General features: G+C 38.4%; 1 protein-coding gene across 1 annotated transcript; it reads left to right on the forward strand.

The window, feature by feature from the left end:
- The first annotated feature begins 6945 nt into the window (after nucleotides 1–6945).
- LOC104800263 (probable mediator of RNA polymerase II transcription subunit 36b) lies at nucleotides 6946–9483 on the forward strand. The gene is made up of 7 exons (XM_010523050.2): nucleotides 6946–7054; nucleotides 7337–7635; nucleotides 7784–7879; nucleotides 7979–8056; nucleotides 8166–8342; nucleotides 8926–8994; nucleotides 9114–9483. The coding sequence occupies exons 1-7, from the start codon at nucleotides 7036–7038 to the stop codon at nucleotides 9294–9296; spliced, it is 921 nt and encodes a 306-aa protein (XP_010521352.1). The 5' UTR covers nucleotides 6946–7035; the 3' UTR covers nucleotides 9297–9483.
- Nucleotides 9484–14942: the final 5459 nt, after the last annotated feature.

The raw sequence follows: 14942 nt of genomic DNA on the forward strand, positions 1-14942 counted from the left end.
GACGCCGATTTCGTTCTTCCGCCTGTGGACGTGGTTGATCGTCTTCGGCGTTTCACAAACACTTGTGAGGGCCAGGTGAAGAAGATCGACATGCCCGTCTTTGAAGGAGACAACGCAGCGGGTTGGATCACTCGTGCTGAGCGTTTTTTCGAACATGGTGGGTGTACGGAGGAGGAGAAGCTTCGTCTGGTTTCTCTCAGTGTTGACGGTCGTGTCTTGGCTTGGTACAACTGGCAACGCAGTCAGACGCCGTTTCATAACTGGGAAGATTTTAAGGTACGCCTTCTGGAACGATTTAGGAACCATCGTGCAGGGTCGGCAGGAGCACGTCTCTTTGCTCTTCATCAACGAGGCACGACGACAGAATATCTAGAGGAACTCGAGGAGCTGCTCGCCCAGTTACAACACATTCCTTTGGATTTGGTTGAATGTGCATTTACTAATGGCCTGAAACTAGAGATCTGGGAACATATTCTGGTTCATCAGCCTGAGGGGTTGGCCAAGGTAATCGCTCTTGCTCTACGTTTGGATGGTAGCCCACTTTGTGCTCCTGTGTCGCAGGGAAAATCTGGGGATCATAAGGGTTCCCGTTTTGGTTCCACATCAAATAATAATTTCCAGACTGTTTCGGTGGCTACGAATCCGGCCACCACGGGGGATTCAAGGAAAACTACACCAGGACTAGTTGTTCGCCCTGGGTCTGGCTAGTGTCAGGTACAGATCGATCCCTACCTTTTCGCCGCCTTTCGGATGCTGACGCAGAGGAAAAGCGTCGTCGGGGGCTCTGTTTCAGATGTGACGAAAGGTATTTTGTGGGTCATTGATGCAAGAATAAAAAACTGCAAGTGATAGTGATTAAAGATGGGGAGGAGATTGTTCTGAAGGAGGATGACATGACACCTGTCCCACTCCCTGAACCAGAGACGATCGAAGAACTGGCGGAACTCACAATGAATTCTGTAGTGGGACTTACTACTCCAAAGACCCTGAAAGTCGCTGATCATATCGGGAAACAGCCGGTGGTGGTATTAGTCGATACCGGCGCCATCCATAATTTTTTGTAGATCGACGTGGTTACAAAATTGGGGCTTCGTCCGAATAGCACCACGAGCTACGGGGTGTTCTTGGGAAATGGGTTGACGGTGAAAGGGGAAGGCGTCTGCAAATCTGTCTCTCTTCGGTTGCAAAACGTGGAAATTGTGACAGATTTCCTACCCCTGGAACTGGGAAGTGCCGACGCGATTCTGGGAGTGCACTGGCTTAGAACTTTGGGCGACGTTAACTTCAATTTCGTCGAATTGAAGATGTGATTCGTGTTGGGCGGAAACAATATCACCATCACAGGAGATCCCATTCTGCAGAATTCCCTCGTCTCTCTCAAATCCCTGATGAAGACGATGAAGCAAGAGGATCAGGGTTATTGGGTCGAATTTGCGGGCCTTAAAGGCCCATCTGTTCCACTGACAGGCCCAGCTCTAGCTGTGAGTCCCATTTTGGCCCAGTTCGAGGATGTGTTTGCCGAGCCCAAAGGACTTCCTCCTCTTCGCGGTCGAGAACATTCCATCCAACTCAGGGAGGGCACCGACGCTGTGAGTGTGAGACCCTATCGCTATCCTCACGCGCACAAGGAAGAAATTGAGAGGCTGGTTTCGGATATGTTAAAGGCGGGGATCATCCGAGACAGTCAGAGCCCTTTTTCCAGCCCCGTGCTTTTGGTTCGGAAGAAGGACGGCAGTTAGAGGTTCTGCGTTGATTACCGACCTTGAATCAAGCTACAGTTCCCGACAAGTTTCCGATACCCATGATCGACCAGCTGCTTGATGAGTTACACGGGGCCGAAATCTTCTCAAAGCTCGATCTTCGCGCAGGATACCACCAAATCCGTATGGCTGAGAGGGATGTGCCGAAGACGGCATTCCGAACCCATTCGGGGCACTACGAGTTTATGGTTATGCCATTCGGCTTAACCAACGCACCGGCCACGTTCCAAGCGCTGATGAATGATGTTTTCAAGCCTTTCCTCCGAAAGTTTGTTCTGGTTTTCTTCGACGACATTCTGGTCTATAGCCGAACATGGGACGACCACACGATTCACCTCTCGCAAGTTCTGGGCGTGTTGCGACAGCAAAAGTTATTTGCTAATCAGAAAAAGTGTTTGTCTGGGCAGTCATGTGTGGAATATCTGGGACATTTGATATCAAAAGAGGGGGTGGCTACCGATCCTAGCAAGACAGAGGTGATTCGACAGTGGCCTGAACCTCGGACGGTGAAAGACTTGAGGGGCTTCCTGGGTCTAACCGGATATTACAGGCGTTTTGTGAAGCATTACGGTACCATTGCCAAGACGTTGACAGAATTACTGAAGAAAGATGGGTTCCTTTGGTCGGATGACGCGACAGCTGCTTTCGGAAAGTTAAAATAAGCTATGATTACGGCTCCTGTTTTAATCCTTCCAGATTTCAGCGATGTTTTTGTCGTGGAGGCGGATGCCTCGGGGGCAGGCATTGGCGCGGTTTTGATGCAGAAGAAACGCCCAGTAGCTTATTACAGTTTCGGTCTTTCAGATCGGGACAGACTTCGACCGGTCTATGAACGAGAGTTGATGGCTATTGTTCTAGCCATCCAACGTTGGCGCCATTATCTGTTGGGTCGGAAGTTCATTGTGCGAACTGATCAGAAAAGTTTAAAGTTTTTGCTGGAGCAACATGTGGTGAATCTCGAGTACCAACGTTGGTTAACCAAGCTGCTTGGCTTTGACTTTGACATCGTGTACAGATCCGGTCCGGAGAATAAGGCTGCTGATGGACTTTCTCGCATACCTCAGAATGCTAGTTTGGAAGGGGCGGCTGGGGTTTGTGCCGTCACGGTTCCAAGTGTGATTCAGATTCAAGAGATTTCGAGGGCAGTAGCTGAGGATGCAGTGTTGGGACCTATACTGGCCAGGCTTCGAGATTCACAGTCAGGACCTCCTAGCTACTCAGTTCGTGGGGATAATCTGCTGTACAAGGGTAGGATAATCCTACCCGCTGGGTCTTCATGGGTGGGTGTCATACTCCGAGAACTCCATGACGGGTTTGCGGGGGGTCATGAAGGGGTGTTGCGGACATTGAAGCGGGTGCAAACTCTGTTTTATTGGGCAGAGATGCGGGGCGATATCCAGCGTTATGTGGCCACGTGTGACACATGTCAGCGCCATAAATATTTCACCCTAGCCCCGGCGGGGTTGTTACAGCCGTTGACCGTGCCCACACAAGTGTGGAGTGATATATCGATGGACTTCATTGAGGGATTGCCAAAGTCGGGAGGCTACAACACAGTTTTGGTGGTGGTTGATCGATTGAGTAAGTACGCCCATTTCCTTTGCCTTACTCATCCTTGCACAACTGTGGATGTTGCTCAATTGTTTGTCCGAGAAATCGTCAGACTTCATGGATTTCCCAACTCGATCGTTTCGGATAGAGATCGTATATTTTTGAGTCACTTCTGGAAGGAACTCTTCCGAGTTTCCGGCACGCATTTGAAGCACAGTACGGCTTTCCATCCGCAGACTGATGGCCAGACGGAGGTGGTAAACAGGGGATTGGAAACTTATCTACGTTGCTATGTGAGTGACCATCCGAGGAAGTGGGCTGGTTTCATTCCGTGGGCAGAGTTCGCATACAACACGGCATATCACACCGCTATTAAAACCTCCCCTTTCAGGGTGGTTTATGGGCGTGATCCTCCTTTGTTGCTGATGTATGAAACTGGCTCGACAAATAATGGGGATTTGGAATCTGCTCTGCGAGAGAGGGATGCTATGTTAGTCGACATTCGCCAGAAGCTACTCAGTGCCCAGCAGAGAATGAAATCTTTGGCAGACCGATCGCGTCGTGAGGTGGAATTCCAGGTTGGTGACTGGGTGTTCCTGAAATTACGTCCATATCGCCAACATTCCATGGCACGCCGCACCTTCAAGAAACTCGCAGCGCGTTTCTTCGGCCATTTTCAAGTGTTGCAGCGTATCAGACCAGTCGCGTACAAGCTACAGCTTCCCCAGGAATCCAGAATTCATCCGGTTTTCCTTGTGTCTCAACTGAAGAGAGCTATCGGAACTGACTTCCAGGCTTTACCACTGCCGCCTCACTTGACTGCTGATCTGGAAGTTGTGGTGGAGCCGTCAGATTTGTTGGACCAGCGTTACTCAGCTCAGGGTGATCTGGAGGTGTTGATTCAGTGGAAAAATCTGCCTTTCCATGAGGCCACTTGGGAGAATGCTGCGGAATTTGTTTAGCAATTTCTGAGTTTTCAACTTGAGAACAAGCTGCGTCTTCGGGCCCGAGGTATTGATATGGCTTTCAGTGCATACGTTAGGAAGAAGAAGGCTAGCGGGAAGGAGGAGGGGCAGGAGGTTGGGTCTGCGCATGACAAGGATTAACGGGAGGAAGAAGAAGAAGGAATAAAGGAGGACACGTGTCTAGCACTGCAGGATTGGGGGAGGCAAGGATTATGCACTCATTAGCCAATATTTCTTTTCTATTGCTAACGGCCTCTGAGTGGGACCTCTTATGAGCGTATGAGTCTCCTATATATTACTAGCTATTATGGGTTTTGAGTTTCTTATGTTTTTTCTTATCTGAAGGTTGTAAGGGGTGAGAGAGAAGCTCACATTAATCAATTCTCAGATTTGTATTGAGTTTTTATGGGAATTCAATACAATATTTGGTACTTTTTACATCTATGTTCTACCAGAAACTCCGGCACCCGACAATGTTTTGACTGTTTCCATCTCGTAATCATCTTCATCGTTGTCATTCCTTTCACGTGCCCTTGCCTAGGAACTTCTCGTTCCCTGCTGCGATCTTAAATGAAACCCCCATCGTTTGAATCCTTTTCATTACTACTGGAGTGCTTTCTCTTGCAATTATCTTTCATCGAACCTTCTTCATCTCTGCCCCTATCAGACCAGCCACCGTCCCTTCCTCGATCTTTCATCTCTTGGGCCATCTTTGATCTTCGTTCTCTTCACTTTTCCTTGCAGGATCAGCATCATCCCATCCTCTCCTTGTACTTGAATCAGAAGTACCACGAGTTCAATCTCTCCTTCCGATCTGAACTCTTGGAATCACGGTCGTGACACTGATCAGACTCTCCATCAAGAGATCTCTTCTTTACTTTTACTCCCGTTTCGGGAATCTTCATAATCAGGGACCTTTGAATTCGACCTTCTCCTCCCGCTTCTATCCCTACCATCCTGTCGGCTTTCTTGATCTCTGTCCTCGTACCAACTGCTGAGCTTGTCCAACGAGTTCTCCTCTTGTCTCTTCCTCATCTGCTTCGAGGGTTGCTTCTTTCTTGGTCCCGTAATCATCTTCATCACTCTCCCCTCTACTCGAACCACCCGATCTCTTACGGTTCTCACTATTTTCCAAATCTTCCTCATTCCCTCCCCAACTCCTAACCTTCAAATCGGTACTTTCCCCCACATCCCTCTTCATGTAACTCCGATTATGTTCCGGTGAATCCATCAGGACAAAACCACAGGGAGGCACAGTCCAGAGCGATTTAACGTACCAAGCAAAAGTATCTCCCAAAACTCAATGGAGCAACAACTGAGTTTAGCAGTCTCAGCCCGCAATCTCAATGACTACGGAACCAAAAACAACACAAACTACAACCTTAAAGCAATGACCGTTGCGACGGCAACCCGAAGGAAATTTTTTTGAAAAATCCAAGAATCGGAGAGACCTGCGAAGAACCCTATCAAATCCCAGGCCCAATTAAATTCGAACTGACATCGAAAAACAAATCAAAAGAGGAACCAATACAGATGCGTTCACCTCTCTTCGGCTTCGCATGAATCTGGAGAAGGCCAACTAAAACGGGTTTTTTACCCAAATAACCCACTTGGGTCGCATCTATTTCATCTGTACACCACCGAAAACATAACACATTTTTTTCTTTGCGAAAAGACGAAATTACCCTTAATGAATTACGATATTTATCCGTTCAAAAACAACTTCGTTATTACGACTTCGTAATTAAGTCTAAATATAGTTACAATTGATTCTAAAAAAGGTGGCAAAAAATCATTTGTCTTATTTTTAGTTGTATATCAGTTATATGTTAGTCGTAATAAAATCGCAAAAAATAAAACGAAAAGGGTATTTCAGACTTTTCCCACCGAAAAGTGGGTTAAAATTGAAAAAAAAAAATTTTTTTTTGGGTGGTGTACACTGAAATAGATGCGACCCAAGTGGGTTATTTGGGTGATTTTCCCAACTAAAACCCCTAGAAAACCTTCGGGTGGGCTTTTATATTTTAATGGAGGAAACTTTGTTCAGGTCTAGAGAAGCCGAGGAGCAGAACCTCCCTCCAAGTTGTCTTTTTTTTTAAAAAAAATCAGAACTTTAATCATTTTACAAAAAATAATCACCAAAATTTTCGAAAACCATTTCGAATCGAATAAATAAATGTGGACCAATTTTTTTAATAAAATAATTACCTTTAAAACTACAAAAATATAAACTCGAACCGATTATAAAATTAAAAAAAATGAATTGATATAATATTTTTTAAAATAAAACTTTCGTTCCGATTTAATTCGAAGATAATTATTACCAAATTGAAAATTACGAATTTAGGCCGAAATCATTCTTTTTGTGCTCTCTGTTTCCATCTAATCCTAAAAAAAATGCATTTTAGATTGTGCTCCGCCTGATTTAAGAACGTGGATATTGAGATCGCTCGTAAATGGGCCGTTAATGGGCCTTTTATTGGGATCCCATATTGTAACACTGGCCCAAATAATTTTCTCCCACGGCGATAATAGCCCTTCATTGCGGTAGTCCTAAAACAAAGAACTCAGAAAGCAATTTCAGAAAAATACAAGACCTGATTTGTTATTTTCAAAACCTTGACCATAAACCCTCTAAAACCCTAGAAACTCCACTATAAAAACCACTACTGGCACAGCAGTATCGCCACTTTCGCTCTCCATTCGCCGTTCATTTCCCTCGTCCTTTATCGTCCCAGTTGCTCCAAGGTCCGGCGAAGATGAGGCCTCCACAAAGAGGTCAGAACCCTAATTGCTATCTCTTTATTTTTGTGTTTTTGTTTCAGACTGACATCAGCTCGACTTTAACAATGGGTCTTTTGACTTTGTTAACTGGGTAGTCCTTCTAGTTTAGCATTTGATATCGACTTATATTCTTGCCGAGACCTTGTTTGGGTTTTACTGTTCTGGTGATAGGAGTACATTTTTCGAAGCTGTTTTAGACTTTGAACTTGGAAACTTCTACTGTACTGTCGATTTGATTGGAACATTTGGTGATGTGCGTGGTATGGTTATACTCAGGGCGCGGCGGAGGTGGGTTTAGGGGTGGACGTGGCGGCGGCGGAGGTAGAGGCGGAGGCCGAGGCGGAGGTGGTGGACGTGGCGGCGGAAGCGCCATGAGAGGACGTGGCGGTGGACGTGGCGGTGGGAGAGGCCGTGGAGGAGGAAGAGGAGGAGGGATGAAGGGAGGAAGCAAAGTGATTGTTGAGCCACACAGACATGAAGGAGTGTTCATTGCTAAGGGTAAAGAAGATGCCCTTGTGACAAAAAACTTGGTTCCTGGTGAAGCAGTCTACAACGAGAAGAGGATTTCTGTTCAGGTATGTCTATCATTTTGCTTAATATGTCCGTTTCCATTTTTGATGTATAATAATGTATGGAAAATGTGTTGGTGTTATAGGACCTTGTGGTGTATCTTTTAGTATGTGGATGTTCTTATGAATCTTCAATTGGGTTTTCATAATACAGAATGAAGATGGAACCAAGGTTGAGTACAGAGTCTGGAACCCGTTTCGTTCTAAGTTGGCTGCTGCCATTCTTGGTGGTGTTGATAACATATGGATTGTAAGTTCCATCTTTTCCACACATGGCATTGGAACTTTCTATTGTGATCTGCAGAAAGGGCTCTTTCCTGAATTGGTTCTTATTTGGTAAACTATGTAGAAACCAGGTGCCAAAGTTCTTTACCTTGGTGCTGCTTCTGGAACCACAGTCTCTCATGTCTCTGATCTTGTTGGACCGGTAAGCAAAGCTTATGATATCGTCTGTGCTGTAATTAGCTCTCTGGTTATTGCCATTCCATGTTTTTATGTATCTGTTGCGTGACGATTTTCGCCTTTCCGATGATCAGGAGGGAATCGTTTATGCTGTCGAGTTCTCTCACCGAAGTGGTAGAGACTTGGTGAACATGGCAAAGAAGCGGACTAATGTTATACCCATTATCGAAGATGCTAGACACCCTTCTAAATACAGGATGCTTGTAGGCATGGTTGATGTGATCTTCTCTGATGTTGCTCAGCCTGACCAGGTTCGATTCTTTTGCATTTTTGTTTATCAAAATCAAGAAATCGAACAAGAAAAGATCCAACTTTTGTGCTTTTCCATGGATAAATTTTACTCCATTGCATCATATTCTGTGGTGTTTGAGAGCATTCATCTCGAATCGATTGCCATTAGGAAAATGCACTTTTGTTAAATATGGTATGCATACAAAGTGGTATGTTGAAATCAGCAGATGATGAAGTACTTGGATTCCCCTTCAGGACATCATGGATGATGCAAACTCCAAGTCTCTGATGTTGCCTCCAAATTTCTCCTGTTTGCTCTTTCTTGTTTTCCAATTGGTCCTCTTCATAAAACTCTTTCGAAAATCCCGTTTTTCTATGTCGTCCACTGCACAAAATTGTTGCTTTAACCTTGCCTTGTGCCTCTTCTTTCTTGTTTGCCCGATTTGTAGTACTTAATTTTCGGTCACAGAAGTATCTGATTCTGATTTTGTTTTTTCTTCTTGAATTCTGGACACGGAAAAACACTTTCGTTCCCTATTGTATGACATATTTTCAAGAATCATCCTTTACGAAAATCCGTCTTTCTTTCGTGAAACTGTGCAGGCTAGGATTATGGCCCTCAATGCATCATACTTCCTCAAAGCGGGTGGTCACTTTGTGATCTCCATCAAGGTAAACCTCAAACCGGGCTTCACTTTTTTAAACTCCAACTCTTAAACCCTAAAGCCGAGGTTTTTCAAGGGAAACTTGAAAGAAAACGTTGTTGTTGTTGTTGTTGTTGTTGTGAGCAGGCAAACTGTATAGACTCGACGGTACCGGCAGAAGCAGTGTTCCAGAGTGAAGTGAAGAAGCTGCAACAAGAGCAGTTCAGGCCGGCTGAGCAGGTGACTCTCGAGCCGTTCGAGCGTGACCATGCTTGCGTTGTCGGTGGTTACCGTATGCCCAAGAAGCAGAAGGCTGCCACTGCTGCTTAGACCACATCACTTGTCTTGTTCCCTTCCCTGTTTTGTCTTCTTTAGATCCTGCCAGTGGATTTTGCTAGATGTTTTCTCACTTTGACAAATTAAGCTGTGTTCCCTTTGGATAACCCTTTTTATTATTATCATTCCAGAAGCCCCAACAGAGCTAAGAGTAATTTAGGAATGTATTATTTGCCATTTACGATGCTGACGTGGATTTAAGTATGGCCAATCTGATATGGGAAACAAAAAATTATTTATGAAATTAAAAAATATAAACCACTTGTTACGGGTGTGGACGGGTCGTGGGATCTTTGGATTCTCGAATTATATTACGTCTAAGACAATTTTTACGTACCTTGGATACTCGAAACTCATGGCTTTTAAGCACATTTTAATTAAACTCACAAATCTATATATTGTATACAAATAAATTATAAAATTATTATTGAAAAGTATTTATATTTAAAATAAATAGATTATAAAATGATAATTTTTTTACATAAATAAAGTAAAAAGTAATTAAATATTAATATATATATTTGTAATTTTATAATAATTAAGAATATTATTTATTTTCTATTATTCGGATACCGGTGGATAATTACCTTACCCAAAAATACAAACCCGAATCTGAATTGAGTTTTAGACATCAAAATCCGATCTCTATCTCGTTATAAGGTGGATACCCGAAATTCAAGTATTTTTGTCCACCTCTACCACTCGACCATCGGGATCGGTTCGAGAGTGTTGAATTTCATTTTTATTTTCGGTGATAACTTTGCCCTACTCCTCATTCATTCGGCATTATATCAAAAATATTCTTATTTTGCTATTTTTACTTCAATGCATATTTTTCTCCAATTGTGACCATGTGATTCAAAATATAATGTGATCACATTTTGATTTTATTGATTATAACGTTAAATTTATGGTGATCACACTAATTCATTATGGTCGTACATTGTATATCTTACTAATCATTTGATTAAAATATCATAAATTTAATATTATAAACAATGGAATCAACATGTGACTACACTATATTTCTATAATTCGGGTTACAAACGGATCAGACCAGCTTATTAGTTATCTCCGGCTGTACGAGTGTCACGTGCCACGGTCGAACCCGTTCATTTCTTATTAGTTATTGTTCTTCTTCACAAACGGATCCTTTCAAAAAAAATCAGAAAGGATACAACAGCACTAGAAAACAAAACAAAATTGGTTTACGACTAAACTTGTGATGGAAATTGTAAAAAATAAATCTGTAATAATGTGTCACAAAATCTTTCGCAACTATTGGTCATAACATTTTGAAGACCTTAACAAATTATTTATTTAAGTAAAAATTTATCGTCAATTTATTTTAGTTTGGGTAATTTGATATGAAATGGTAAACCCGAAATTAGTGTAAACACAAAGAACTTGTGTCAAGATGCCATCCTTCATTTACAAGGAAAAAACACATTGATTTTTCACCAAACATAAAAATATTATCGTCTATGTTATTATTATTTTTTTCTTTTCTTCGATGTAAGAAAAAATATTTCGTCATGTACTAAATAGATTTAAAAATATAATAATAGCAATAAAATAAAATAATATAAAAAAAAAGGGTGAGAGAGCGTCGAATCACGTGCGAACAAAAAGGGGACAGAAGTTTGTGAGGATTTCGTATGGCGATGGGTAACGTACGTTGCGTGTGTCAGCTCTACGACTTCGATAACCGCGTGCCCCCTTCATTCATGTTTTATCAATTTATAATGATATTATGTTTTTTTTTATATATTTATAATTATGCATTTTTATTTAAAATAAACTCATAAAAAAAACTCGAACAAACTCCCATATTCTACCCCTGTACCACACGTTATTAATTTTACGGTTTTCTTACAAATAGGTATTTTCCATTAGGGTATATTATAGTAAAATTAAAATATATCACTGTATTTGAATAGTATATAATTAAACAATTAACTGAATATATTTTTTTAAAATAAATTAATCAATTTGAAATTAATCCTAAAATAAAAACAATATAAATTAAATGGATATGTAATAGAAATACCTAAATACATATGATTTTTCGAATATCAAAATACCAAAATCTATAAATAAACAAACTGAAAACATAAAATGATCCCCACTAAGTTTTGGTTTACCAACAAAAAAAAAGTAGTCGCTGACTTTCCTCTTGTCTCTCTCTGTAATTAGAGTTTTATTTAAAAAAAATGATAAAGAAAATAATCCGTTTGTATATTTAAGTTATTCCCTAAAAAGTAATTTTATTACTGAATGAGTTTAGTTCAATTTTGGTTTTGGCTTTTGATCATTATTATAATTATTTTTACTTCTTAAAACGACAATAATGGTTTGGATTGAACTCAATCAGAAGACGTATATTCGTTATATTCTAACAAGTTTTATTTAAGGAAAAAAAATAATTACGCGAAACGAGGAACAAGAGAATTCTAAGAACAAAATATGGTAAAAAAAATAATAATATATACATAAGAAATTAATTAATATGAATTGTATTTATGATACAGATTGGCAGAAGATTGCAAAAAATAAAAGAAAACCCACGAGGTCGGGGTTCGATTCTCCATCGCCTCACTTCCTTTGATCTGCTCGTCTGCCAGTTTCCGGACTGATTTACCACCCACGCGTGTATTGTAGGTTCATACGCGTAGGTTTAGGGTTTATCCGGTCAGCGCGCCCGAATGGTAGCGGCCGGAGTTCGCAATGCATCCAAAAAAAAATTGTAAAAAATAAAAGAAAAAAAGAGAGATAAATGTAGGCAGGGCGACAGCCGGATATAACCGGTTTACATAAAAGGCCCACCACCAAACGGGACCTACCACTCCTCTTTCTATTTATTTACAATAATGCCCTCAGCCTGGTCAACGACCAAACCCTAGACCCCACTAATATTTCCCTTGCCAAATGAATAAAATCATCTAACATTAGATCACTAACAAATGCAATCATTAAATATTACATAAATAGCATTTGAATAAATTTTATAAAAATTTATTAGATACATTTTTAAACAAAATTATTCGAATATAAAAATAATTCTATAATCTAATAGAAATAAATAAAAAAAGATAAACATTTTTAATGAAAATGAGGATCGAAACAAATCTATATATCATTTAAACAATGGATATAATTCTTTTAACATAAAACCAATTAACTTTTAACATGAGTTTTTTTTCTTGTGAAAACACGTAATTTCTGTAATAGATAGTTTTCTTATTTTTTTCCTATCGTCAATATTTTTCTAGTTATATCAAAAGTGGAGTTTTTTGTTAGTATAACTGATATTGAGATGTTGATTATATATATATATATATCCAAGTGGGGTGATTTAGTGTTGAAGATAGTACAAAATGATTCTCATCGTCAAAATTTAAATTTTATTTGGCCAAATATTATCAATATACATATATATATATATATATATATATATATATATATAATGTTTAGATATGTGATCGTACCATTATCGATATCAGATATATTGAAAACCCTTTGAATAAAAAAGGGAAAAATAGCAACAAAAAATAAAACCTGTAATGTTTTTAAATCCTATTATTTTTTGTTCTTAAAAAACTTTGTACAATTAGATTCTTTTAAAAAATTATACTTTGCATATTATTATGGCTATTTAAATCTTTAATTTTTTTATTTTAAAAAAAATTAGAATTAAAATCTTTAAAAAAAATTATATACTTTGCATATTGTAGTCAAATTAATATCGTTGTAAAAAAAATTGAAAAATAAATATACACAAATTATACGTGACAGAAAATCAATTCTTGGGTATTAAAAAAGTCCACATCATCGATACGATTGGATAATTATTAATATCTACTTAATTTAAACCGATTTATGTTAAGTTAAACTAGAAATTTAATAACCTAAATTTACATACATAATTTAATCCAAACAGAATAAAGTCGAGACAGAAACCTTAAATCTCTCGTAAAATTCCGTAATATCTTGGATGTCCACCTTGAAATTAGTATGTCATATTCACATTGATATGGTCTTTAAACTAATTTTATTCGTTTTATTGTTGTTTCGGCATTGTAACAACAATAATGCTCGATTAGGGAGGAAAAACATCAAGAGATATCAATGGACTTCTGGTTTTGTTTAACCGAAATCGGTTTAGATTAAATAGATTGGAATGATTACCCAACGTGTCAATGTCGTGAGTTGTTTTTATTACATTTAGGATTATTTTTCGCCATAAATAATTTATGTATGTCCAAAAAATCTAATTGTACATATTTTTTATTATACAAAAAAAAATACAAGGTTTAAATAATCACAATATACAATGTAAATAAATTTTTCAAAAAAAAATTAATTGTATAGATTTTTCTAAGCCAAAAAAAAGTAAAGAATTTAAATTGCAACAAAATAAAAGTAGAGAGTTTTTTTTTCCTATTCTCCCAATAAAAAAATAAAATAGATTAAAAATGACGTTATTACATCATAAATGCATATGAATCAATATCCAATAATATTGAATTACCTTTAGTGTTTTTATTTTTGGTTAAAAATATCCACCGGTTATGATTTTAGGCGATATTTAATAAATATGTTGAATGTTGGCACATACTTTAAATGATATAAACTTCCAATGTCGACGATAATTTTATATGATAAGTAAATATGACCAATGAGCGCATGTGACAAATTAAACCATTGAATTAAATCGGGAAAATATTTTAATGTTCTGTTGGAAAACTAAATTTGGCAGTAAAAAATGATAACTTTTGTTATAAAAAAAACCTTGTCAGTTTATATGTATATATATATATATATATGGATGGGTAAGAATTTAATTTGAATCCATTTATCTATATAATTTGGATTTCAATTTTGATATTAAATTATATATTTTTCATCCCCTTATTTATAGATATTTCTATATTTGGATACCCTATTTATGTCCAAAAGCCAATTTCATAACTCTAGAATTCATGTTAGTGTGCATACGTCATAAATACCAATATTGTAAACATGGATATACTTATTCGGCCATGATATTTTACGTGTTGACAAATAAAAAAGCGTTAATCATTACCGGATAAAAATATTCAGAGAGATTAAAAATTATGACAGCATGCTGTCCTAATATATCGGTAAATCCAAATACGTACCAAACAATTCAAATTGAAATAAAACTATATTATATATTTGCTAAAAACGTTGGATATATTGATATTATTTATATGGTAGAGAATATTCGGAGTTAGGCGAGGGACCGAGGAGGAAACGCGGCAACTCATTTTCTTACACATCTTAATTATTAATAATGTTACTCAAATTAAAAATTATAAATAATTACAACAAACCTTTTTGTTACGTAATTAGAACATTTTTTATCAAGAAATTCGCGAATACAGTGTTTTGTCTTTACATTTTAACGCTCTTTGTATGAATTAGAATTTTTAGATTTTAATATTAAATTAGAAGGTAATGTTAGAAAATTTAGCTGGTAACCGAATTTCAGCTCATTATGTTTTGCCTTCACGCAACCTCTCAATAAATGTCAAACTTATGTTGTGCCTTTAATTTTGTGACTATGGTGTTAAACGGGTAAGCTTTTAGACTTTTATATATATATATATATATATA

This window comes from Tarenaya hassleriana, unplaced genomic scaffold (assembly GCF_000463585.1).
Source record: "Tarenaya hassleriana unplaced genomic scaffold, ASM46358v1 Cleome66, whole genome shotgun sequence".
Classification (NCBI taxonomy): domain Eukaryota; kingdom Viridiplantae; phylum Streptophyta; class Magnoliopsida; order Brassicales; family Cleomaceae; genus Tarenaya; species Tarenaya hassleriana.